Here is a 25,475-nt window from a genome sequence, read left to right as displayed (position 1 = left end):
CCGTCTCCAGGTGGCTCAAACTCCACTCCAAGCCTGGGAAGAAGGAGAAGGAGCGAGGGGAGATCCAGGTCGGCATCCACTTCAGCCGCAGCAGCTTGACAGCCAGCATGTTTGACCTGTCCATCAAGGACAAGCCCCGGTCGCCCTTCCGCAAGCTGAGGGACAAGATGAAGGGCCGGCAGCAGTACGACCTGGAGTCCTCCTCGGCCATCGTGCCCAGCAGCAGCGGCGCCGCCCTGGACGAGGACCTGAGCCCCGGAGGCAGGCAGGCGAAGGGCGGTGGCATCGGGGGCTTCCTCTTCAAGAACAGGCTGCGCAGGTCTTCCTTGACGCAGTCCACCACCTCCCTGGGCTCCGACAGCACCGTCTCCTCGGCCAGCAGTGTGGCGGGCGTGGCTGCCTCGGAGGGCATGGCAGCCCCCTCCCCCAGCCGGCACGGCAGCCTCTCCATCGGCCGTGCCGGTAAGCAGAGATCGGCCTGCTCTTTGTGGCTCCGTGTGGTGCCCTGCTGGATCGGCCCAGTGAGGGGCTGCCTGGTGCAGAGAGGCCTGTCCCATACCGTGGCCGGCCAGGGCCTCTGGAGGCCTTTTCCTGACGTTGCCTCCTGGCTTGGGGATTCAGAGGTAGAGTGCCTCTGGACATGGCCAGTCGCCACAGCCAGGAGCCTCTGAGGGGCCTCTCCGCTCTGAACCTGTCTAAACCCCTTTGGAAGTCACCTGTGCCTCGCTGGCCCTCACTGGCCCCTCCTGGGGCTGGTTTGGACACTGGAAGCAAAAGCTGAGCAAGGAAGGAAGGCAGGAAGGCAGGCAGGCAGGCTGGTGCCCTGCAGTGGGGATGGGACCCAGGAGGGCTTGTGGGACCCGGGGGGGGGGGGGGGGGCTCTGAGGTGGCCTGCTCTCTTGGGTCCTGCCACAGAGTGAGGCCTGCTGGGGGGCAAGTCAGCCAGGATGCCAACAGAACCCACGAAGCCCCCCAGGCTGAGCAGCAGGGTACCCAGGGTGGCTGAGGGGAGGTGTGAGCTTTGCCAGGGGCCCATGGGGTGGAGGTGTCGGCATTTGTGTGTCTGGCTCCCAGGGTCGGTCTCCTCAGCTCTTCCCACCTTTGCTTTCCAGTGAGAGACTTCCTGCCTTCGCCGAAGCTGACCCACAAGCGGGCGTTCAGTGACGAGGTCTCCCAGATCAATGCCTTGCCAGAGTCCAGATCCGTCCAGAACCTGAAGTCACAAAACGAGCCTGTCTTCCGCTCTTCTCTCTGCATCAACGGAAGCCACGTCTACTTTGAGGAGGCGTCTCCCAGGCCTGCCCCGTCTCTGTCCTCCACCGCTGCTCTTCCAAGCAGGCCCCCGAAGCCAGTGGAGAGCTTCAGCGCTGGGTCTTCCGCCCCGGAGTGTGAGCCGCCCATCTGGTCCAGCGGTGGCAGCTTCCCGAGAGGCTCACAGAAAGACCCTCCCCGCTTCATCCCCTCCCCACCAATCCTGGCCGCCCAGGAGGAAGACAAGCTCTCTGTCAAGACACTGGCCCTCAGCAAGCAGCGCAACCGGGCCAGGATGGACGAGGCGGCACACGCGGAGGGCAGGCCTGTCCAGATAGCCAAGCCCATGGTCTTTTCGGCTGAGGCGGGGCGGGGGAGGGCCCCGGAGGAAGCCCAGAAGGAGGCGAAACCTGCCCGGTCCGGCTCTTTCTGCTGGGGCAGCACCCAAGAGAGCGCCAGGAAGGGCAGCGGGGCCGAGAAGGCTGCGGCAGCAGCGGGGCTGGAGGGAGACAAGAGCAGCAGCTGGTTCAGCATGAAGGATGCCCAGGACCCCTCCCAAAGGCCCAGGTGAGCGGAGAGGGGCGCAGTGGGGGGAGAAGGGGGAGTGTTGGGCCAGCTGCCAGCTGCTGCGGGGTCTGCCCTGGAGGCCTTTGCAGGGTCATGTGGCAGCCATGTGTGTGGAGTGCTGCACAGAGCGTAGTAGGGGTGGGACTCCGCCCCTCCCAGCCTGTATTAGACGGGGGGGGGGTAAGTGTTGGAGGCCTGGGGGTGGAGGGTGTGCCAGGTGGTTGTCTGTGGGGGTGTGGGAGGCCTGGGGGTGGCTGCTTGTATCAGGAGGGCCTGGCAGAGGGCTGCTGGCAGACCAAGAAGTGCCCAAGGGGTGCTGGCAGGGGGAGGTCGGAGGGAACTGGAGAAGTTGAGCCGTGCTGTGGAACGGAAGGTGGCACTGTGGGGGGCAGGCTGCAGGTGGGACCTTTGCCCCCCCCCCCCGCTTGGTGTGTGCCATCAGCCATCTATGCCAGGGGGTGAGCCAAGCAGCCGTTTCCTGCAAGGAGATGTGGAAGCTCCTCTGGAGAGCCTGTGTGTTGCTGCGCCACCTCCGTCTTCCCTGCCAGTGCGGGTTGGGTGGCCCTGCGCTGCTTGCCTGATGCCAGTTGCTTTGTGCGTTGTCTGCATCTTGGAAACGTCGTCCATGGCTATGCACCGTCCCCACGGCACCTGGCCCCACAGGTGGGGGATTTAACTGGGCAGTCCACTGTCACCATGCAGGGAGAGGCAGTGAGCCTTTCCACTTTGCTTCCGTGCTGCCTGCATTTTAAGCAAGAGATGTTCCCATCCATCCCTTGTAACGGATACCTGGAGCTTCGGGACAGGGGGTCTGGATGCTGATGGGCGTCTGTCCCTCAGCTGTGGTCTCTGCTGGGCCTTTCTGGCCACGTGCAGCTGTGCTGGAGCCTCGTTGTCAAGTCCTGCCTGTGAGTCGGGGTGGGAAGCTGGCGTGCCGAAGGAGCCCGGTTTGGTGGCTGTGTGGACAGAATAGAAATGCTGGACTATGATTAGTGCGGGTGAACGTGGCCGCTGGGCCCCGAGCCAACGTGGTACAGGGCAGGGGCAGCCCCCAATTCTGACTTGGCTGTGGTGCTCACGGGGGGTGGGGGTGGGGGGGCTGCGCCTGTCACTCGTCTCACAGGCTGATTGTGAAAATGAAATGGAGGTGTGGGGGAGGGAAGAGAAGCAGGTCCCCTAATGGGGGAGTGTCGGAGGAAGAATGGGCTGGAAACATAGGCTGGGATGTCTGTGGGTGGGGGGTGGAGGCGAGCTCTGTGAGTATCTGTGTGTGTGTGTGTATGCGGGGGTGGGGGTGGATTTGCACCTTTACCTTCACTCCCTGATCTCAAGAGCGGTCTTAAGGGCCATCCTTGGATCATGACCTCCACAAGGGCTTTCTGTTGGGCACGTGATTCTCAGGCACGTGGGGGCTGGATTCAGAAATTCTGAAGCTATTCAGGGAGGGGAGGGGGTTCTGCTTTTGAGGAGGAGGAAGAAGAGAAACCATCTGATTTTGCCCCAAGACTTGCTAGGGGTCAGGATCAACTGTGGAAGGCGCCTGGTGTTCTCTTCCCCCGGTAGCCCTGAGGGGAGGCCAAGTTCTGCAGTCTTTCTTGGCATCTTTTAAGAACATAAGAAAAAGCCAGCTGGATCAGACCAGAGTCCATCTAGTCCAGCTCTCTCTGCTACTTGCAGTGGCCCGCCAGGTGCCCTTGGAAGCTCACATGCAGGATGTGAAAGCAATGGCCTGCTGCTGCTGCTGCTGCTCCTGAGCACCTGGTCTGTTAAGGCATTTGCAATCTGAGATCAATTTTCCCTCCTCTGGCCTCCTGAAACTTCACCAGTTCCTTCCCTGATTTGGTGTTGGTTCTTTCCGTACTTATAAGAGCCAGAAACACGTTCTGTGTTGAACTGGGGTGGGGTGGGGGGCTGCCACTGCCAGGATCGGCCCATTTCTGGTTTAATCCTGCCATGTCTCCCGGCCAGGATGTGGGGTCCCCTTTCTTTCCTCCCTCCCCGCCCCCCAATCTTCCTTACTGTGATTGCACTTTCTCACTCTCTGTACTTTTGCTTCCCAGGTAATGACTTATCAGCACATTAGATGCCTGCGGTTGTCGTTCTTGCGGTAGTGTGCAATGTAGGTTGTTTTGACCCTGGGGGAAGCTGCATTGTCTCTGGAGTGTGAGACTGGTGGGGGGCCACTCCCTCTTGTGTGATGTGAAGGGGCATGAGGTGGGGTGTAATAGAAGGCACTGTGTTGCTTATGCTTTAGTTCTGGCAACAGAAGTCTAGATGCTTTTTCCTGATGCTGTTTCATAATAAAGAAATCCTCTGAACATTGTCATTGAACAGTCCGGGGGCACAACAGTTTGCCAGGACTGCTCAGTGTCTGTCCTGTGGGAGTCCGTGGTCTGGGTGACGGCCATGCCCAGCGATCCCAATGTAGACGGGGGCACCGCTGAAGAGGGGGACAAGGAGCCCCAGGAGGAGGAGGGAGGAGGAAAGCCTTCCAGCTTTTCCAAACCAGATGGAGGAATGGGGGCAGCAGTGGTCCCTATTCCCACGTGACCCAGAGATGCGGATCTGAGCCACCTTTTGTGGCTCGGCACTCGTGCAGTTTTGCCCAGCACAGGCCTCGTGGCTGCCTGCTCCTCAGGGTGTCACTGAGAGGGCACGTCTTGGAATGAAGCTGAATTCGTGCAGTTCGGAGAGTCCCACCAATCAGCTGTTATGGATTGGGACCTCCGTTGTTTGGAGGCTGAAAATGAGACCCTCAGAAGGGAGATGACCGAGGTGCAGCCAGGTGTCAGTGCGATGACGCAGCAGTTTGAAGCGCTGTGAGCTCAGCCCCTTGTACTGGGCCCTGCGGCAAGCGGGGCCCAACCAGAGACTGAGGCCCAGCCATCTGTGCTGCTGGCTCTCAGTCCACCACTGGGGCAGCTGGCCCCTGATCCGCTACTGGGAGGCACCCCCAGTTCCTGCTCCACCCGCAAGACTACCTCCAGCACCAGGGGTTCCCTGAGGAGTGGGGGACAAGAGCTGAAATCCTCCTTCGGTGGAGCCACTGTGAAGCTCACCTATTTCACGATCCAGGTAGCAGCTTTCAGGTGCAACTGGGCAGATTCATTTACCTGAGAAGAGTCGGGTGCGCTACCTGGGTGCCCTGTTGGAAGGAGATGCCCCCATGTGGTTTGGGGGGCTTTTCGAAGTAGGCGCAGCCAAGTTGGGGAACTTCTATCTTTTTCTGCTCACCTTGCGGGATTGTTTTGAGGATCTGCTCCAGGAAGGGGAAGGGGCCGAAAGCCAAGGCACCTGGGGGCTGCTTGGATTGGTCACCTGAGGGTCAGAGTGCTTTTGAGGCACTGAAGGAGCTGTGTAGCTCAGAGCCCACGTTGCAGCATGCTGATTCTCCCGAACCTTTTGTTGTGTAGGTTGACGCCAGTGATGTGAGCATGGGGGGTGCCCTCCTCCAGCGCTGGGAGGATGGATGGTTGGGTCACTGGGGGCGTGGCACCATTGGCTGGAGGGAGCTTCTGGCCCTTTTGAAGTGGACAGACAAAAGCACTTGGAGGCTTTGCGGTTGCCTCAAAGGCTGCCTGCGAAACAACTGTGACGGGCTGAGGTTTTTTCCCAGATTTAATTTCACTCTGAAATATTTTGCGGGGAAAAGTAACTTGTCCCACCCTCCTCAGCCTGCTAGCGAATGGGAAGAGGTGGTTTATACCATGTCCACCCCTGAGGTTGGGGGTGGTGACCTGTGGTCAGTTGCAAGCCTCTGAAGCCACTGTCCAATCCCAAAGACCTGCTGCCCACACTGGGAATCCTACCAGGATGGTTGGGGTTGAGGGACCTCTACCCCGATTAATTTGTGAGGCCCTCCAAGGCGATGAGGCTGAACTTTTCAAGGCACCGCTGGTTGAGAAGGATGGTCGTCTGTGGTCAGGATCCCACCTCTGCGTCCCAGAAACCCTCTACAAGCAGGTGCTTTTGATTTGCCACAACTCTGAGTCTGCTGGACACTTTGGATGTGTTAAGACTTTGCATTTGACCCGCCGACAATTTTGGTGGAAATCTCTCTGAAAAGAAGTGGAGGCTTCTGTCCAGGGGTTTCCTGTGGGTGCAACTCAGGGGGAGTGCCAGGGACTCCTCAAACTGTTGGAGGCTCCTCAGAGTCCTTGGGCTGTGATTGCTATGGACTTCTTTATGGATCTTCCCCGCCAACCACTAGTAGTCAGTAATCTGGGTGGTGGTGGATACCTTTTCCAAACAAACCCACTTTGACTCTCTGAAACAGCTTCCCACGGCACAGAAATTGGCCAAGTTATTTGTGTTCCGTATTTGCAGCTTACATTCAGTCCTGAGCAAAATAATCTCAGACAGGCTCCAAATCTTGGCATGGCTTTCTGAAGTTATTGGGGCTGGGACAGGGGCCAAGCTCTGCCCATCATCTGGAAAGTGATGGGCAGCTGGAAAGAGTGAACCAGGTACTTGAGCAGTACTTACGCAGTTATGTCAACTACCACCAGGACAATTGGACTGACTTGAATATGCCCACAATAATGCTGTTCATCAAAGTGCCAGTCAGTCTCCTTTTAAAGTGCTCTGTGAACAGGAAGGAAAGCCACAGCTGTTCATGGAGGTGGAGGGGAAGGGCCCAAAAGATCTGCAGGTCTGGTGTGGGAATATTCTGTAGTCCTGGGCCCACATCCATAAGGCTTGGGTAAGGCTTTATGCTAGGCTAAGAAATGCAAAGATGTACATTTCGAGGTGGGGGATTCAGTGTGTGCCTCCACTGAGAATCTTCGTTGGGCTCAACCCAGCCACAAGCTGGGTGATCGATATTTGGGAACTTTCAAAGTTGTGTGTGCCATTCATAAGGTGGCTATAGAGGTGAAATCGCCTAAAACTCGACGGCGTGTGCACCCTGTGCTTCATTTCAGCCCTCTGAAATGGGTGCCTCCTGCTAACCGGTGGATGTACCTCCTCCTCCTCCTCCTCTATTTGCTGATCAGCAGGAGCACCACTAAGTCACCCGTATCTTGGACTCATATTTGTATTGCAGCCACCTGCAGTATTTGGTCACTTGGAAACGCTTCTGTGCGGGGCAGAATGAGTGGGCTGATTCTACTGATGTTTGGACCCCTGTGTGGTGTCTGAATTCCATCCTGCCCCCCCCCCCCCCGGATTATCATTAGGGGGCAGTCTGTGAACAGGTGGGCTGCTGTGGTCTGAACCACAACGGAAGCTTCTGAGCGGCCATCAGGGCCGCCTCATGTAAGGAAGATGGGTCAGTCCTCCAGCTTGGAGATTACAGACATCGGTGTGGCCAGATCAGCAGTGCCCAGGAGGTGGCATGATTTACAAACTTGACGCAGAGGAAAGAACACGTCTCTAAGATTTGCTCCAGCCTTTTTTGTAAATAAGGCTGTGCACAGAAACTCAACATGATCTGCTGTTGATAGATGTCCTCTCCCCAATGTTGGCAAATCCGTCTCCTCTGGGACATCAGCTGTTCCCAACACAGGTGTGGTTGGGTCCTGTCAGCATAATGGTAACACCTGTTTTGAAAGTAGTGGATGTTGTCAATCAAAGGGGATTCTGGCAAGCAGAGGAGAAAGGATAGAGTCTGGGGGAATCCTCCACTTCAGGTCCTGCAAGGATGACTCTCCTTCCCTAAGAGAGAAACTCTGCATCTTGGTTGGACAAGGAAGGCTGCTGAAACTGAGCCCACCCTCTTTCCCCAAATATTCTCAACAAGATGGAGTCCGCTACTGTGTCAAAGGTTCCAGAAAGACTGCAATGGATCAGTTGCAAGCAGGATCATCCATGAGAGGGAAAAGGCCGCCTCTGACCTCAACCCAGGCCTTAAAGCCTCACTGAAATGGCTCAGGGGCAGGTTTGTCCCTCCAATCGGCTGGCTCCGCTGCCACCTACTCAGCCCTCCCTAGGAAGGGAGAACAGAAAGGTCCTGATAACTGGGTGGATCATCTTGAACCAGTTTGCCACTAAATGCTCTTTCAATCTGAAAGGAAAATGTACTTCCACAAGAAAGGGGTTTTTTAAAATCATGACAAGAAGCCCACCTACCTCACAGGGTGTTTGTTGTGAGGGGGGAAGGGCAAGGAGATTGTAAGCCCCTTTGAGTCTCCTGCAGGAGAGAAAGGGGGGATATAAATCCAAACTACTCCTCCTCCTCCTATAGCAGCATGAGAAGCCTCTCCTCTCTAACCTGTTGGAGTTCTTGGAGACAGTGAAGAAGCGTGTATATAATGGTGACCCAGCAGACATTGTAACGCTTGGACTTTTGAAAGGCGTTTGACAAGGTACCTCAACAGAGAGAAGAGGGATGAGAGGACAGGTTCTTTTATGGTTTACCAAGTTGTTAAATGACATGAAGCAAAGAGTAGGAATGAATGGGCAGTTCTCGCAATGGAGGGAAGCAAGCAGTGGGGTCCCACAAGGATAGGTATTGGGGCCGGTATTATTTAATGTGTTCACAAATGTTCTGGAACTGGGGTTGAGCAGCGTCGTGCCCAAGTTTGCAGATGACCCAAAATGATTCAGGATGGTGAATACAGCCCAAGGTCACCCAGCAGGCTTCATGTGGAGGAATTCTTCTCTTCAGCAAGCCCCTGGGGGATGGGAGTCTGCAAGGAACCTCTCTGACAGGCAGGACTATGTGGTGTGGGGTTTTTTTTTGTTTCCTGCCCTTTGCTGAGCCTGCAGGAGAAGTTGCAAAGAAGTGTCCTGAGTTCCTCGCCCGGACAGTGCGGTAGAGAGGATGGGCGCGAGGCCTTTGGAGAGAGACCCTAGAAACCTCTGCTGCTTCCATGAAGTTGTGGCTGAGGGGACTCCATGAAGCCAGGAAGTGCTGGGCCTGCGAGAAATTAGACCTCGTCATTGTCTGATGTCCCAGTGGAACCAGGGATGGCCGTGGTTTGCTTGGCTGAACAAGAGACAAGGGTCCGTTGGTGCAGTGGGAGAATTAATTCTAATTCACAGCAATAGTGTTTGAGCAAAGCCTGGTATTTTACAGATCCCCCCCCCCCCAGTGAAGCCTGTACGAGAAGCACGAGGGGGGCTGTCTCAGAGTGAACTAACACGAGTTCTGCCACAATGCCAGGCGCCATCTCTCCCTTTCTGCTCTGCCCGCAGAGTGGCCCTCCTTCTCTTACTGCTTGCTGGACTGCAGCCAGCTCCTAGAATGCTCAGATAATGTTTCCCTTCTCCAGTTGACCCCGTGGGGAATTCCTGGCAGCGCCACAGAGGGGGCTGCTTCCCTGTGTTCCCCCCCACCCTTGACCAGGAGCCCAACTGACAGCTGGGTGATGTCTTGAGTGATGTTTTTAGGAATCTTGCGCTGAATCTGACAGGTGCTGCAGAGATCGACAGGAAGATGCTTCCCAAACCAGCTCCCGTGTCGGGCCTGTCAGGTGCAGAAAAGGGGTCCTCACCTGTCAACCTTTCCTGGAGCCTACAGAGGGTTTTTTTTAGAAAGTGGGAGGGGCCATGTTGGGGTTTTGCCCAGCAGGGCTTCTGATTGGCCATTGGAGATTATTTTTAAAGTTGCTTCAGCAGCAGCTGCCATCTGAGAGGATCTCCATAGCCTGACTGAAGGTAAGCTGGGCGTGAGCGCCAGACAGTCGTGCTGAACGATGTCTTCATTGAAAAAGGCCCCGTTCAAGCAGAACCTCTGCCTGAAACGGTGAAGAGTTGCCGTGGGAGTCATGTGCCTCTCCTCACTCCCCCACGTGGTGTGGCTGGCCGGCCCTCTTGCAGCTTTTTATGACCAGGCATGGCGCTCTGGGCTCCAGAAGGCGGGGGACTCCAGAACTAGGACACGAGTCCTTGGAGCCTCTGGTATATCCACTTCCCACTCTGGTGCAGTAAATCTCCCGTGGAAGGGAGGCAGACAGTAACCAGCGGGGAGCTTTGTTGCCCTGTCCGAGGAGGCACAGAATACAGAGGGGAGCCAGGATAATGGAGACTGGGCCATGGCAGCAATAGGGCAGCCCTTTGAGCTGAATGCCCCGTCGGTCACTTTCAGCCCAAACTGTGTTCTTCTCTCGTGGACAACCCAGAGGAAGCCAGAGGGTTGCCCAGAAAGGTCCAAGAGGCACTGAGGGAGAAGCAGGATGGCATTTTTGGAATGAAAAGGAGAGGAGCCCCTCCCTACCTGGGAAGGGTGCTGGGGCAGAGGCTGGCCAAACACGGACGACAGGGAAGCTAGGGAGGCATGGCAGAATCGCGTTCTGCCTGTCTGTGGCAGCGGTTTTGTATTTGTTGTGATGGAAGAGAGTCTAGGAGCCAGACTTTCTGTCTGATGGAGGGTCGTGATCCTGTGATTTTACCAGTAGAAGGTGGTTCAGGCGCAGAAATTAGCTTGAAAAATGGAGGGGGCAGGGCTTCTTATGCACCTGGATTCACCTGGGTGCATTTTGGGGGACCTCTGCTATTGGCTGAATTTAGTGTAAAAATTGATGAGTGATGGCATTGGGCCAGAGTATAGGATCTGGCTGCCCATGAGTGGAATTTGGGTTGAACTGTGATGGATGCAGCTTTAGGACCTGAGGCCCCAGTGGTGTGGGGGTTGGAGTTCCAGCCATCGCAGGATAGTGTAGAGAGTCTGTTATAAGGGAGACCAGGGAAGATGACCACGGTGACGGAACGGGAGCCAGGCCACGTGTCTGGCTGCAAGTGATTGACTCAGCAGGGGTGGCAGACATGACTCAGAGCTGCTAATGGGGGTCCGTCGTGGGCTTACGGTTGAATCACCAGGGAAGTGAAGGAGGATCCAATAGCTTTGGTTGTTATCCTGTAAACCTGGGCCACAGGACAAGATGTGAGGAGCTTTGGAGGGTGATGCAGAAAATCCTCGATTCAAGTGACCCTGGAATTCGTAGACTGTTTTCTCCTGAAAGCGCCTGGCAGAATTTGTGCCTTCACTGAGAGACCCACTGCCTTGACATCAACAGAGATGGACTTCAGCAGGCCAGAAGACTTTGGGGGTGCAAAAGGCATGGGTGTGTGTGTGAGAGAGAGAGGGGGGGGCACTGTGGAAGGACCACAAGGGCCCTTGAGGTTGTGGTGATTAAGTGGGGGTTCCCAGCTACTCTTGAATCCCACCCGGCGCACTTCTCCAGGGCCGTTTGACTGTCCTTCTGAGGCTGGAGTTCCAGAACGACTGGGCTGCTGGCGGTGGAGTCCCTGCCTGATTGGTTTGCTGCTGATGTCTCAGACCCGCTCCAACGTAGACGCCCCTTTGGGATGTTCCAAGGCCTCCAGGTCTCCTTTCTTTTGTTGGGTAGTACCAGCATGCAGAGCTCTGACGGCTGTTGACAGGAGCCTGGGCATGGGGGGATTTCTTTGGCTTTCAAAAACCATCTAGGGATAGAGCCAGGATAGATCCCCTGATTGAAGCTCACGGATGCTTTCCTGGCAGAGAGGCATTTTCCTGAACAAGGTGAGCAGGTATTTGGTACAGAAGCAGCCATTTAAGGAGAATAGGTTGCATTCTAGACCAGCAGACCCAGGATAGCGATCTTCCTTCGATGCTCTTCCAGCAGGACTCTGGCCTGGCTTTGAACAGTCTCTGTGTGCCGCTGGATACAGGGAGCATGCCCTTTGGGGCTCATGTGGTCTTCCAGTGACCTTTGGGAGGCTGGTCACCTGTTGCATCTGGTCAGTCCTTTCGAGATAACAGGGCTTGAACAGTTTAAACCAGGGGTGTCCAACTCTGGTGCCCCAGATGTTCATGGGCTACGATTGTCATCATCTCATTGGCCATGCTGGCAGGGGCTGATGGGAATCGTAGTCCATGAACATCTGGGGCGCCAGAGTTGGGCACCCCTGGTTTAAGTCATTGGTTGACTGTCTGTGGAGGTGGTAGTTAGGCATGGCATGGGACCTGTGGCATTGGCCGGGATTTGTTGCTCACAGACCTATTTTTCAATATTTACCTGAAACGACTTCGTGAGATAGTGCAGAGGCTGAGCGGTGATGATGAAGCCTCACTGTAGATTTTTAAAATAGGTCACCTTGAGTGAGAAAAACCTGGTCTTTAAAAGCATCTCCCTCATTCACGCATAGCATCAAAACATCACATTTCTTAACTGAAGGCAACTCATGGAGACAAACAAACATTTTCATGAATTTAAAAAATGTGAAGAAGTGTGGCAACAATTAATATGCAGTCATGTGTTTAATGACAATACATTAGAGTTCACTATTTTAAATGTTATAAAATTCAACAAAATCTAAACATTCTGGTAGTACTACCATGGAAGGGGGTGTGAATGCTTCTATTCAAACGATATTGTAGAATTTGCTTGCTACAGAACTTATCTTCAACTTTTATTTTTACCTACCCCACACATGGCGACTATTAAGATACCTCTTCAGCGGCAGCGAAGGGTGTGACAGTTTGAACCCTTTCAAATGTTGGCTATATTTGCATTTTTCCCCATAGAAAAGAAAGACTTTATAAAGACGTTTATACATCTACGTTCCTTGAATAGGCCATGAGTAGTATGGTTTTATATGCTAATCCGTTATAAATGACATATTTTATATTGGTTAGTCACTAAAAGAAGTTTATGTTTGATCGGAAGTACTGCATATATATTTCAATTTTCAGCAAGTTTTCTCTTCCGGGGGGAGGGGCTTTCCTTTCTAGCTTCAAAATTTCCAAAAGTTGTGCCTTCCTATGGAGACCCAGAGTAGTCTGTGTGGGGTCCCGTTGTTTGGGGGGGAGAAGCCCAGATGGGAGCTCTGAGCTTGTGGGAGCCCCCCCCCCCCCAGTTCCTCCCAGGTAGATGCGCACCCTTTTTCATAGAGTCACCGTGTGCCTCCATGAAGGTTTCTGTGCATACTCGGGTATGGTGGGATTGGAATTCTGAGTCTCGGTGAGGCAACGAAGATCCATATTCCGCTCAGGAGCAGGTTTCTGTATCCTGGGAAGGGCCTGGCAGGAGGGGCCAGTTCAGCCCCAGGGATGGCAAGGGGCGGGCAGCAGGGCTGGGGAGGGCCTTTGCTGGGAGGGGCTGGGCGAGGTGGCCTGATCCAGCTGCTGTGTGGGGCTGGGACTGGGGCAGGTGGTCCTGCAACGCAGCTGGGTGGTGTGCCGAGAGGGAGGCTGCTCTGTCCTTGGGGCTTCCGCTCAGCCGTGAGCCAGGGGGCTGCTCTGTGGGTGTTCCTGGAGAAGGGGGGGCTCTTCCCTAAAGGGCCTCCCCATCACTGGAGGATGCACGGAGTTGCTTTCGGAGGGTGCAGGGGGGCTGGCTTTCCCCTGGGGACCGTGTGTGTGGGCTGGGGAAAGTTTAGCACCAGAAGACCAAGCAGAGGAGGGGGGGGGGGCTGAGGTGTGGATTGACCCTGTGTCCAGATGTGGAGGAGCCAGTGGGCTGTGGTGGGGAACTTGGTGGGTGATGGGGGGCATTGGGGGCATTGGGGGTGGTGGTGCCTCGGATGTCTGTTCATGCCTTCTTGGATTACCACCCATGCTTCCACGTGGTTCTCCTCATCTTTTTGAGTTTCTCCATCCTCATTGCTCTCTGCATTAGCAAAGTCCAGCTTTCCCCCTTTGGAGTGGGGTGGGCCCTGCTGTCTGAATGTGTCTGGGGGGGGGGGAGGTGGTGGAGACAACCCTGATCACTGCACAGCTGCATTAATGGGGGTGGGGAGGGCTGCTCTGTCTTCAGGCCAACCTAGAGGTCTCCCTCAAGGCAAAGCCAGAGCCTCTCTGCTTTGTCCTTCCTGGGTATTCAGCTCCTGGCCTGGCTGCCCCCCCCCCCCGCCCTGTGGCTCCTGGAGATGGAGCCCCTGGTGGCCATACAGCCCCCCCTCCCCCTGCCTCCGAGCCCCTGCTTGCTGACCAATGCTAACCACCTCTCCCCCACTCACTTTCTCCTAGTTCCCAGTTTGGGCTGCTGGCTACGACAGAGGTCACCAGGGACACTTGTGTCTGGGAGGATCGCGGCCCCTCTGCCTTCCTCAGAGCCGGAACCCTGCAGCCCGAGTCTGCCCCCCCGAGTGTGAGTGCCTTTGAGCCGGCGGCTGCCGCCGCCGCTGGCACCCCTCTGGAATGGGGTGACCCCTTTGATGCCTTTGCGACCAGCAGGCTGAGGCCAGAAGCTCAGACGGACCCTCCAGAGGACACCAGCCCTCCCCAGATCTCAGCTGGACTTCCCCTGCGATGGCCGAGAGAGGCGGAAGGGAGTCCGGGCACAGCCCTTGAAGAGACGCTGGCAGGAGGAGGGAGCCTGGGCAAGGAGCCGTGGGGCACAAGCCTGGAGAGCAGCCCTGGCCCCCCTCCTCTGCAGGGGGCCGGGGGGCCCTTGGGGGCCTGCGAGGAAGATGCGAGGCTGCACTGGAAAGAGGCGGAAGTTGCAAACTCCGGGGGAGGGGGACAGCAGGCCTCGCCTGTGGAGGCGCCTGCCACAGTCTCTGGCGCGGCGCTGCCCCTCAGCTCGGCCTTGGGCAGCAGCGTGAGCCCCCTGGGCTCTTTGGAGAGGTGTCCTCTGTGGGCCCCCACTGAAAGCAGGCGGGAAAGACCAGCAGTGTTGCCGCTAGGAACTGCCCACACCTCCGAGCCGGAGACAGGGGAGGATGCCTCTGCTGGCACCTGTGGCTGGGACCCTGCCAGGCAAGAGCCAGCTGCCCTCCAGATGCCCCCAGAGGAGGCAAACCGGCTGGGCGGCAGTGCTGAGGAGGGGAGGGGGCTGCCCTTGGAGAGCTGGGAGCCAAGAGGGGCGGGCAGGCAGGCGACCGAGGCGGCCCCGGCAAAGCCCCCGAGGACGTTCAGCTCCCTCAGCCTGGAAGAGGAGGCAAACAGGGCTCTGGGGGGGACGCAGGCAAGGTGTGGAAGCCGGGAGGGCCCAGGGGGGGCAGCCGATGGGCAAGGCCCCCCCGTGGATGACGGCAGCACTCCTGGGGTAATTGGCGCAGGTGGCGGGAATGTGGGCCGTGGCACCGAGCGCCGACTGCTTCCTGCCGCAGACGACAGCCCTGCAAGAGCTAATGAGCTGACGAGGCAGGCGGGCTCTTTGGGGGATTTGGTGCGAGCAGCAAATGAGGGGGCCGGGGGGGCCAAGCAGCTCGAGACTTGCCCTGGGAAGCCAGGCCTGGAAGGTGGGGGTGGGGAGCCTTGCGAGGGGCTCTCTTCAGACACGAGGCCTGAGGAGGGGGGGCTCGGGCCTTTCGGGCCGCCTCCAGAGCCCAGCCCTTCGGTGCTCTTCTGGACCGCCTTGGAGGAGCAGCTGTTGCAGTCCTGGGCTGGTGCCAGTCCTGAGCAGCCCAGAGGTCTTGGCGAGGGCCCCTTGGATCACAGGCCTGGTCTGGAGCAGGGAGACAGGGCTGCCCTGACCTCCTCGCCCGAGGCGGACCCAGCCGCAAGCCACAGCAGCCGGGCCCCGCTAGCCTTGTCTGCATCCCCCCGGGTCCTAGTGAGTGGGGGGCTAAGGCAGGGGCCCAGGGGCAGCAGCTCAGCCAGCGACTCGGAGCTGTCCTCCAGTTGGTCGGACGACAGGGTGGTAGACTTCAAGAAGGCCAACTTCTGGCAGGCGGAGAGGGGGGAGGAGGAGGGCAGCCCCTCCGGCAACCCCTTTGTGTCCCGGGTGAGCCCCCAAAAGAACCCCTTCGTGGAGACCTTCCAAGTCTCCCTGGCTGCCGGCCCGAGCTTAAGAGACCACCACTCAGAGGCCGCCCCCCAAGGCTTGCTTCCTGCGACCCTCCTCTGCGACCAGCCGGCTGCTCCCTTCCCGCATGACCACCAGCCCTTGGCCTTCTCCACTCCTTCTCTGGAGGAGGAGGCAGCCGTGAGCTCCGGGGAGTTCGACTTCCCTTCCCCCATCGTGCCTCCAGCCACCAGGGAGGGGTCAGCGGCCAGCAGCCTCCTTGCAGCCCGCCTCTCCCTTGCTCTGCCAGCGCCCAGCTCGGATGCCGCAGCGTCTTCGGTCTCGCCCATGGAGACTCGGACGGCGGAGGAGGTGCCTGCCCAGCGGACAACCAGGTGAGCCCCCTCAGGGTTTGGTGTTCAAGTGTGGCTCTCTCCCCTGTGCTTCTGCCGCGGGGGAGCTCTGACCTGCCCGGCTCCCGTCCTTGGCACCCTTCCTGCAGTTGGCACGTCTGCATGGCGCACCCCCATGGCTTCATCTCTGGCTTCTTTCTTTTTGGCGGCTCCACAGCTCACACGATGCCGCATCAGCTGTGAGGCTGGCTGACGCCTCTCCTCAGGCGGGCCGTGGTGGGTGCTGAGTGCAGATCCGATTCTTGGGCTGATGCCAATGAGGAGAAGTGCCCACCTTGACTCACCCTTCCCCCCTCCAGAGTCAGCCCCATCAGCCAGAATAGTGCTTCATAGAAATACCTGCGTGTGGAACTTGTGTGAGGTGCTGTCGCTCACTGGTAGAGCCTCTGAGTGGCATGCAGGAGGTCCCGGGTTCAATTCCTAGCTTCTCCAGTTGAAAGGACCAGGCGGCAGGTGAAGACCTTTCTGTGCTGGAAACCCTGCAGGAGCAGACAAGACTTGAAAGCCAGGTGGTCGAGTTCAGTATAAGGCAGCTCCATGCGTGGAGGCCTGTTGTGGAGAAGGATTGTTTCCATCAGGAAGTTCTCATAAGGATCTGGAGGTTGGGGGGCGGAGGGTGTCAAGCCCTGGGTGTGTGTCATGATGCCTCCAGGGCTGGAAGTCTCCAGATGTGCTTGTGAAGGCTGTGGTTTCTTCACAATGTCTCCGATTATCCCACTGACATAAATATTTAAATCTCTGCCTAGCTTCTACATCTGAGAGTCAGTGTTAGCTTTCAGTGGTCTGTTCCTGTGCAGCTGCAGCTGCCGGGCTAGAAGGGAGGAAGATGCTTGGGTGAGAAGGATGGGGGAGGCCATCTTGACACTGTAAGCCTTCCTTCCTTCAGGTGCAGCCCCGTGGCCATTGACTCAGAATGCCCTTGCAGACATGAGATGCTTGTGGGCCACCATGGCCACTGTGCCACAGAGGCCCCTCCCAGTGGGGCTTCTCCCCAGTTATGGTGGCCAACACAGCTCTCCTTTGTTCTGGTGGAGACGTTAGTGTAGTGGACCTTAAAGGCCAGTAGAGGCATTTGTGGCCTGGTCTTCTCTGCTGGGAGCCTTATATCAGTTCCTTGCTAGCCAGGTGTTATATGAGGGTCTGAAGCAGAAATTAGATGGTGGGTTCGAAGGGCCACGAAGTGTAGGGAGGGCCGTGATGGAGAATTTAGGTTTAGATCCATTCTCCCTCATGTCGACCAGCTTAGCAAAATGAAGAATGGCTTCTTGAAGGGGAGCTCTGTGGGGTCACTGGGGGCCCATTCAGCCACTGCTGAATTTTCGGGGTGCGTGTGTGAAAACTCAGCCTCAAACAGGGTTGGTGATTTAAGTCCTCTTTTGGAGGGTGGTCCAGAAGAACACCTCTCCAATCCACCCCAGAGAGAAAATGGGGAGATTCACTATGATGGGCCTACTGCCTATAAAGCACTGTGGAAGTTTTCCTTCTTTTTCATCACTCTGCAGTGCCTTTGCAGGTGGAGGAGTGGTTCTTCTCCTCCTCTTGACCTGATCCCTGGTTGTGAGGGGCCTTGGCAGGATTGTCCAAGCCACCTAGACCCTCATCTCAGTCTCTGTCTAGGTCATGGTAACGCCCTTCTGTTCCAACATGGTGGGTTCCACCAGCTCAGCTTCTGCTGGTTTCCATCTCCGGATATGAAGAGGAGGAGGAACCTTGTTCTGTGACCAGTCCCAGTTGTCCTTCTGATCCTCCTAGAAATTATTGAGTGGGTGACCATGACCTCGTCTCTCTGAGTGGGGATCTAGTTCATCTTTGGCAACAGGTGGTGAGGATCACCCAGTCTCTGGATCTGAGGCCAAAGGACAAAATTCTGGAATGACTTTACTTGGAGTCACCATGGACAATTGCATTCTCCCTCTTAAAGATATACTAGACATAGCGAATTCCATGTAGGATAAGCCCTTCATTACTGCAACTTCTTCCACAGTAGAGAATATGTCTAGTCCAGCAAGCGACTGTCCATTCTTATTCATGTACCCTGAGGTACACTTCTCACTTGACACCTGTTGATAGAGAGGGCAGAAAGATACATGAAGGTCTGCTTTCTTCAGCACTGAATCTATGGACAGCAAATCACCAAGCTATCATGGGTGCCCTTCACCTGTTCTTGTGGGAGAACCTCTCTATTTACCTTGACCTATATTGCCTGAGGATAAAAACATTTTTTTTGCAAAGTTTATTCAGACTGAGCCCCCAAGCTAGCCGAAGCAGGAGATCAGTGCCGGTCGGCATTTGGCGGATGCATCTGCACAGGTTATGGAATCCACAGTGGTACTGAGCACCCATGCCCCACAACACTCCCTCCTGAGACAAGGAGCGGAGGACTTGCCCTTTAAGGGCGCGTTGTCATTTTCCATCAAGATTGACAAGTTCCTGGCACAAAATAAAAACCAACACACAGGGCATCCATGGGCATCACTTAATGTGTTGCTGCTCCTTGAAAACCACACCACCACATCAACTCTCGCAGTCTCAGAATTCCAGGCCTAGATTGGGAATGTGCTCTGAGACCAGACCACTGCTAAAGACATCTCACAAGCATAGAAACTTTCCTTCTGCCGTTGGGGCTTTCCCTGGTAGGTTTTTGAGCGGATTATCCGAGTTCCTACCAAAGTGGCGTGTCATTACTTTGGATTTGTGGATTTTATCAATAGTTGTGTAGAGTTACTTTCATTGCTTGCAGCTTCTGCTGACACAGACAAGGCTTCTGCTGGGTTGGGTTTAAAATTATGTCCTCCGCTGTTCCTTTTGTGCATCTTATGATGAGACTGCTACAAAACTAGCCCTTTGGTGTATTCAGCCCTCTGGGTTGCTCTCAGAACCCGAGGTTTCCTGTGCCCAGAAGGGACGTCAGACCTCGTGGACCTTTGGCAATAATCCGTTGAGTTCTTTTTGACTCCCCTTCCTCTCAGGTTACAGTCAACACAGATGCACCTGGAGGTAGCTGGAGTGCCAACGGTGGAGGCCCTCACTGTGAGCAACGTGTTCCATCTAAACAAGCAAGGCTGCACAAATCCCTGCGGCCAGGTGGGAGGGGGCTATTCAGCATGAGGTAGCTTTGCATGCAGTTCCCATGGCTGGGTGGGACAGACGTACTTAGCCAGATTTGGACCCCTGCTCGTGAGTGATCGCCTGGCCTGGAATAGATTCCCCCGGTTCCTGCGTGGCAACGGGATCCTGCAGTGGACCTTTTTGCCACGTGTTTTTGTCCATGGGCTGGAATCAACACCCTCCAGGTACTTTGAGTGGATACACGTTTCCATGCGTTCTCTTTGATAGGCAAGGTACTATGCGAGATCTACCGGGACAGGACACACTCTGCTCTCGTTACTCCATTAAGGTCTCATTGGATTTGGGTCCATGTCCTACTCCAGTGTGCAGTTAGGAACATTTAATTAACTTGAATGTGAAAGTGTCGATTTCCCAGCCCACAGGACAGCCACTGTGGGCTTCTGATTTTCTTTCTCCTCAGGTTTTACTGTGGGCAGTATGTATTCTAATGGCAGGGCTCTGGTGGATCCAAGGGAGTGGATTTTTCCACAATGTGGGGCACCCCCCCTTCTCTCCCGGTCTCTGCTCCTGCCCTCCTAACCTGATGCTGTTCCTTTCTTCTGTTTTTTTGCAGTCCACACCCAGTGAAGCCCATCAGTGCTTCGAGGCCAGCAGAGAAACAGCGCCGAGCCAGCCTGCCCCTCGGCCAGGACAAGCTCAAGCCGAAGCCCACGAGCGGCAGCAATTCAGGCACTCCAATTCTGCCCCTAGAAAAAACAGACCTGAAAAGGGTAAAGTTTGGGGTTTTTTTTGGAAATACTGGGCTGGGTGGGATCATCACAGAAGGAACAAAACTCGCACCACAGAGCCTCCCCGCTCCCATGCTGCTTCTGCAGACCCTCCCCAGGGCCAGGTGGCGCCACCTTTTATTAGTCAGCAAAACGAAACCTACGGCACCACCGTCGCTGGCAAAGAATAACTTTCAGCTATTTAAAGTGCTATTTTTTAAAATGAAGTGCTCAGTTTCACCTTATATGATTTTTGAGCATTTATTTTTAAAAAATAGCATTTTATATAGTTGAAATGTTTTCTTTGACGACTTTTTATTAAATCACTTGAAACGTTAAAATAGTATATATATATGCATGTGTACTTTAAATGAAATAAAACATAATGTAGCACACAAAACACACACACACACTCTCTCTGTCTCTCTACCAGGAAAGAGGGCTATAATAAGAGTTAGTGAGGGGACACCCAGCAGAACCTGCTGGCAGAAGACACCGATAGAGGGAGGCAGGTGGATAAAGTGTGGAGGCCATGTCCAAGAAGGCCCTTTTGCGGTTTGCCGCCTGTCTAGCCCCAGATGGCGGGGAGGCTCATATGGGATCAGGTGGTCCTGATGATTTGTTACCGTGTTTCCCCGAATATAAGACAGTGTCTTATATTAATGTTTGCTCCCAAAGATGCACTATGTCTTATTTTCAGGGGATGTCTTATTTTTCTGTGTTCTGTTTGTCGGGCATGCTTCCAAATAAAAACTTTGCTATGTCTTACTTTCGGGGGATGCCTTATATTTCGCACTTCAGCAAAACCTCTACTATGTCTTATTTTTTGGGGATGTCTTATATTCGGGGAAACAGGGTAGTCTGGGCAGGGCTTCAAAGGTCAAGGCCAACACTTTGGATTGAGCCCAGAGGCAAATTGGGAGCCAGTGTGCAGATGTGTCAAGAAGGGAGTGATATGGTCTCTATGACCCACTCTACTCAGCATTCTGTACCACTCCAATTTCTGGACACTCTTCAAGGGCAGGCCCCCACAGAACACATTGCAGAACTCTAATTTTGAAGTTACCAGGGAACATTCTACAGCAGCAAGATTGTTTTTTACCAAGAGAAGGCTGCAGTTGGCCCACTAGCCAAGGCTGGTCAGAGGTGTCCCTGGCCCCCACTGCCTCCTGTTCATCCAGGTGGAGGCCTGAGTCCAGCAGCACCCCCACGCTATGAACCTGCCCTGTGCTGCTTTCAGGACCAGGCTGTCCCATCCTCCAGGCTCACGTTGCCGTCTCCCCCCACTTCCCTTGCGGCCATGATGCACTTTGAAGGGCCAGCTGACCTTTGCAACAGTTGACAACAGACCGGCCTTGGTCGCTGGGTTTCCCTACCTCACTTTAACCTGGATCGTTGTGTCCAGTTCTGGGCACCGCAATTCAAGAAGGACACTGGCAAGCTGGAACGGGTCCAGAGGAGGGCAACCAAAATGGTAAAAGGTCTGGAGTCCATGCCCTACGAGGAGAGACTGAGGGAGCTGGGGATGTTTAGTTTGGTGAAGAGAAGTTTAAGAGGTGACCTGACAGCCATGTTTAGATATGTGAAGGGATGTCATGTTGGTGAGGGAGCAAGATTGTTTTCTGCTGCTCCAGAGACTAGAACAATGGGTTCAAGGTGCAGGAAAAGAGATTCCACCTAAACATCAGGAAAAACTTCCTGACCGTCAGGGCTGTTCAACAGTGGGATGCACTCCCTCGGAGCGTGGTGGAGTCTCCTTCTCTGGAGGTTTTTAAAGAGAGGCTGGGTGGCCACCTGTCGGGAGTGCTTTGATGGTGTGTTCCTGCATTGCGGGGGGCTGGACTGGATGGCCCTTCGTGGGGTCTCTTCCAACTCTGTGATTCTCTGAACACAGAAAAGGTGCCACTGAAGCACCTGCACCTGACGGCAGCCCCTTTCCCTCCCCGCAGGACCCTTCTCTGCCAGACTGCTCGGCCAAGTACTACCACCTGACGCACGATGAGCTGATCCAGCTGCTGCTGAAGCGAGAGGCGGAGCTCAGCAAGAGCCAGGAACACATCCGGGAGCTGGAGAGCTACATCGACCGGCTGCTGGTGCGCATCATGGAGCAGTCGCCCACCTTGCTGCAGGTCTCCCTGGCTGGTGGGCCCAAGGCAGCCAAATGACCCCCCTGGCCCCCCATGGCTGAAGCAGGGAGAGGGGCGGGCCTGCAGCGTGCGCTGTGCTTCCTGGACATCTGGCCACAGACCATGTCTGGCTTGCCAGCAGAGGAGGCAGTCTCTCTGCAAAGCCACTGGGGGACCCGCCCTTGGCTGGGAAGCCACCCCTCCTGTGGAAGGGCAGCCCCGGCCGGGTGCTGAGCTTGGTTCTGTTTCTGGGGGCGGCAATTGTTGACAAGCGTTCCGGCCAATCACTGTGCAAGTGTGCACTGGTCCCAGCGTGGGATTTCCTGGTTGTATGCTGGGTCTGTGACTGTTTGATCTCAGTAATCCTGCCTGTCTGGTGCAGAGTGGGGGTGGGGCGGGAGCTGTTTGGATGGGCTGTAGGTCCTGCAGAGGCCATTTGCAAGGCCTCTCTGGCAGGCTGGGAATGGGGGCTGCTGCCCCTGATGCAGTCTGCGTGGCTTGCAAGTGTGCTGGGGTCATGTTGAGGCAGGCAGGCAGGCAGCCTCGTGACTGCTGCCGCCGCCCGGGGGCTCTGTTGGCTGGCTGCTGTTGACCTGGCCGCCTGGGGCTCAGGGTGGGTTGCCATGGGCTGGGCCTCCACTGCTGCCCCCTGCCCCTCTCCCTGGTGGGGGAACTGGGCATACCTCGATGCCCCCTTCTCCAGCCTGTCCTCTTTGTCCCATGATGCTCTGAGGCTGATGCAAAGGAGGAAGCTGCCACGGATGAAGCACTGCACACCCACACACACACCCCTGGTGGCAGCAGCAGCAACAATCAGGGAAAGAGTGCCTTTGTGATCCTCAGAGGAAGAGCAGCTGGTTCTTCCCTCTTGGGCAATAACAGATTTCTCTTCATGCTCTGTGACCCTGCAGACTTCTTCTTGGGGCCGGTCAAAATGATGTGCGGCTGGCTGGCTTTTCCTGTTGGGCTCCAGCCTGGCATATGTGCTGCTGGAAACCCGCCCTTTACTCCCCCTTGTCCTTGTTGGCTGGTCTCAGACTCCGGGTCGGCCTCTCCTTCGTATGCTGCAGGGCAGGACGTCCTTCCCAGACTGGGGCTCTACTCCCTGCATGGGGACGGATGCCTGCTGGTGGTGGGGCAGGTTTGCCCTGGTCCTCTGGGAGGGGCTTCTGCTTGGCTCCTGGGATGCCTCTGCTTCCTGCTCCTCCCTTCAGCCCAGCAGCCATGGCTGCTGCTTGTCACCTTCCCCTGGCTTCCCTACGCGGAGTGAACTTGCTTGAAGAGAACCAGGCAGTAGAAAAGAGCATCTCCTCAGCTTCCTTTGCTCTGCCTTGCTATGACTGGCAGCCCACCTCCCGCGATGGCCACCATTTGCAGCCTTAGCTGGGGCTTCTGCCACCTTCCAAGGCTCAAGTGCCATGTCCCGGTGGGGCATTCGGTTGGGGAGCGGGGGTTTGATGATGGGGCATTTCAGAGTTCCCGCCTCTTGGCTGGCCTCTGTATGGCAAGGCAAAAGGTGCCAAGATGGCAGAGCTGTTGCTTCTGAAACATCTGGGGCAGCAGGCCCTTCTGGCCATGTTCGTTCCAGAAATGCTGGCTGACACCTGGCAGTTAGGAACAACACCCCAGCCAAAGAGAGGCCACCTGGAGCTGAGCGCCTGCACTGCTTGCTTCTGCTCCTTGTCCCTGCTCCCCCGGCCTCTCAGGGTCTTCTGGACCTTTGAGGAAAATGTTGCTTGTGCTGAAACCAGAAATCCAGATCCCGCATCCTCCAGAATTTACTCCAGAGAGCTGCTGGGGAGCTTTAACAAGGAAGAGGTGAGCTGGTGACAGAGGCCGCAGGTGTCTTGCTTCCCTTGTGCTGAGTCTGGGGGCCAGAAGAGGGGTGGGGGTTGGGCTGAGCAGGTCTGCAGTGCAGAAGGTGGGCTCTTCTGCTGCCCTCAGCGGCTGGGCTGCTGCATGCCGCTCTCCCGCACCTGCCTTGCCAAGGTAAAAGGAGCAACCCCCTTGCCGAGGGCTGCGTAGCATTTCCTGGAGAGATCTCCTCCTTCCTTCCGCTGCCCTCCCTGCTTCCTTCCGTTGCCCTGTCAAGGCCCAGCTCAATCTGCTTGCTTTTGCTGACTGCTCCGGCTCAGACAAGAGACCCCCAGCAAATGAGGCAGGCTGTGCGTGTGCGTGTGTCACCTTCTGTCTGTTGGGATGAGAACAGTATTAGTCTTCCTTCCCTGTGACCAAGTCTGGGAAATGTGTGTGTGTCCACACACGTGCAATACTGGGATTTATGGTAGTTTTTCCACCCACATTTCCTGTACGCAGTGCCCGAAGGGAAGAGGACCTTGCTTGTATTAAGAGTTTATTTTTTGGGTTGGGGGGTGGGTGGTTACAAAGAACAAATCGCTTGTTAAATGTTTCAAGCACTTCAAAGAGACAATAAAAACAGTTGAATTTTGTTGCTTAGAAATCTCTGGATGCTTATTCTGGGTTGAGACCAGTGAGCTACCAGAGCCCAGTCTCTGCGTGTGGGACATCTTGAAGGGAGCGGGCCTGTTGCTAAATGAAGCCGTCTGCTTTTGCTTGTGGAAGTTCTTAACAGGGAACCTTTGTGTAGATCCATAGCGAAGTATGCTCCCTGGAGAGGCAGTGTGTGAGGCGGAGGGGTGTGGGAGAAAAACGATAGTGTGAGGGACCCAGTTCAGTCGCTGTCACTCTGGGCAGGAATGCTGTGCAGAGGAGGGAGGGTTCACTGTCAGGAGGGATCTTGGTGCACCTGTGAAAACAGGCCGGCGTCAGCTGTCCAGGGTGAGCTGGGGGGAGGGCGGGGAGGGATTCTGCCATTCCTCAGACAAAGGAGGCCTTGAGTGTCCACTTGGCAGGATGCTGGGAGTGACATTCATCTGTGGTCTAGCAGCCCACAAAGGGGTTCTCTGCCTAGCTGCTCTGCTCCATCCCAGTCCTGCTTGGTTTGGGGGGTCTGCCTGGTCACCCTGCTAGAAGGAGGGTTGATGCTTGGTTAGCCTTGGCCCAGCTGCAGGCTGTCTGTGGCCTGGCTGCAGGCTGTCCCTCAGTTAGCCTGAGGGAGGGGCCGGGGTTCTGGCTGCCCCAGCAAGGCCTTGTTGATTGCTGGCTCCAAGCGGCTCCTCCCAGAGCAGGCCTGGCCTTGTTTTCCAGGTCTTCTGCTCATCTTCTAATCCGCTCTCTGGGAATCTTAAGCAGACACCAAGCGACTGCGCAGCACGCAAAATATGTGGTTGGTTGCGCCTCTATTTGGAGTCATTTTTAAATGGGAAACGTACAGATGTTGGCTTCATGCTTGTATCGACAACAGCATATGTCAAGACTGACCTTTCAGAAATACTCCTCGGGACTTGGGATGCCAGGTAGACCCACGTTCCGAGTAAAGAGGTTCTTTCCCGCCAAAGTGCCTGCTGTGAAAATGATACAGAAAGCCTGGTAAACAATTCTGCCTGCACCAACTATTAACTCACTGCCACAATTTTAACTAGCTCCCTTCACAGGTAGCAGCGGACACACACCTAGTTGGCGGGCACTTCTGCCTGTACGAGACAAGACAGGCGCACATCGTGGCTGAGCCCGTACTGCGGGGCTGTCACAAGGATCCAGCACAGTCCGTGTGTTTGCACATTACATAGAAGGATTACTCAGTGCATCCATGAAGAAGAACCGACT

The 25,475-nt window shown here is 55.7% G+C and overlaps 1 protein-coding gene across 1 annotated transcript; it reads left to right on the top strand.

Moving 5' to 3' along the window:
- RAB11FIP5 (RAB11 family interacting protein 5) lies at positions 1-24,249 on the top strand. Its single transcript, XM_048508673.1, has 5 exons — positions 1-462; positions 1,113-1,818; positions 13,712-15,808; positions 19,509-19,665; positions 21,612-24,249. The coding sequence occupies exons 1-5, from the start codon at positions 108-110 to the stop codon at positions 21,825-21,827; spliced, it is 3,531 nt and encodes a 1,176-aa protein (XP_048364630.1). The 5' UTR covers positions 1-107; the 3' UTR covers positions 21,828-24,249.
- Positions 24,250-25,475: the final 1,226 nt, after the last annotated feature.

The sequence above is a fragment of the Sphaerodactylus townsendi genome, linkage group LG10 (assembly GCF_021028975.2).
Source record: "Sphaerodactylus townsendi isolate TG3544 linkage group LG10, MPM_Stown_v2.3, whole genome shotgun sequence".
In the NCBI taxonomy this organism is placed as follows: Eukaryota; Metazoa; Chordata; class Lepidosauria; order Squamata; family Sphaerodactylidae; genus Sphaerodactylus; species Sphaerodactylus townsendi.
The sequence above is the reverse complement of the archived record's forward strand: the minus strand, read 5'-3'. Positions and strand labels throughout refer to the sequence as shown.

Excerpts from the sequence above, each read along its gene's own strand:
- RAB11FIP5 (XM_048508673.1), top strand. The coding sequence starts at position 108 with ATGTTTGACCTGTCCATCAAGGACAAGCCCCGGTCGCCCTTCCGCAAG. Across the intron at positions 1,819-13,711 it reads GACCCCTCCCAAAGGCCCAG|TTCCCAGTTTGGGCTGCTGG; the intron begins GTGAGCGGAGAG and ends ACTTTCTCCTAG. Across the intron at positions 19,666-21,611 it reads AAAAAACAGACCTGAAAAGG|GACCCTTCTCTGCCAGACTG; the intron begins GTAAAGTTTGGG and ends CCCTCCCCGCAG.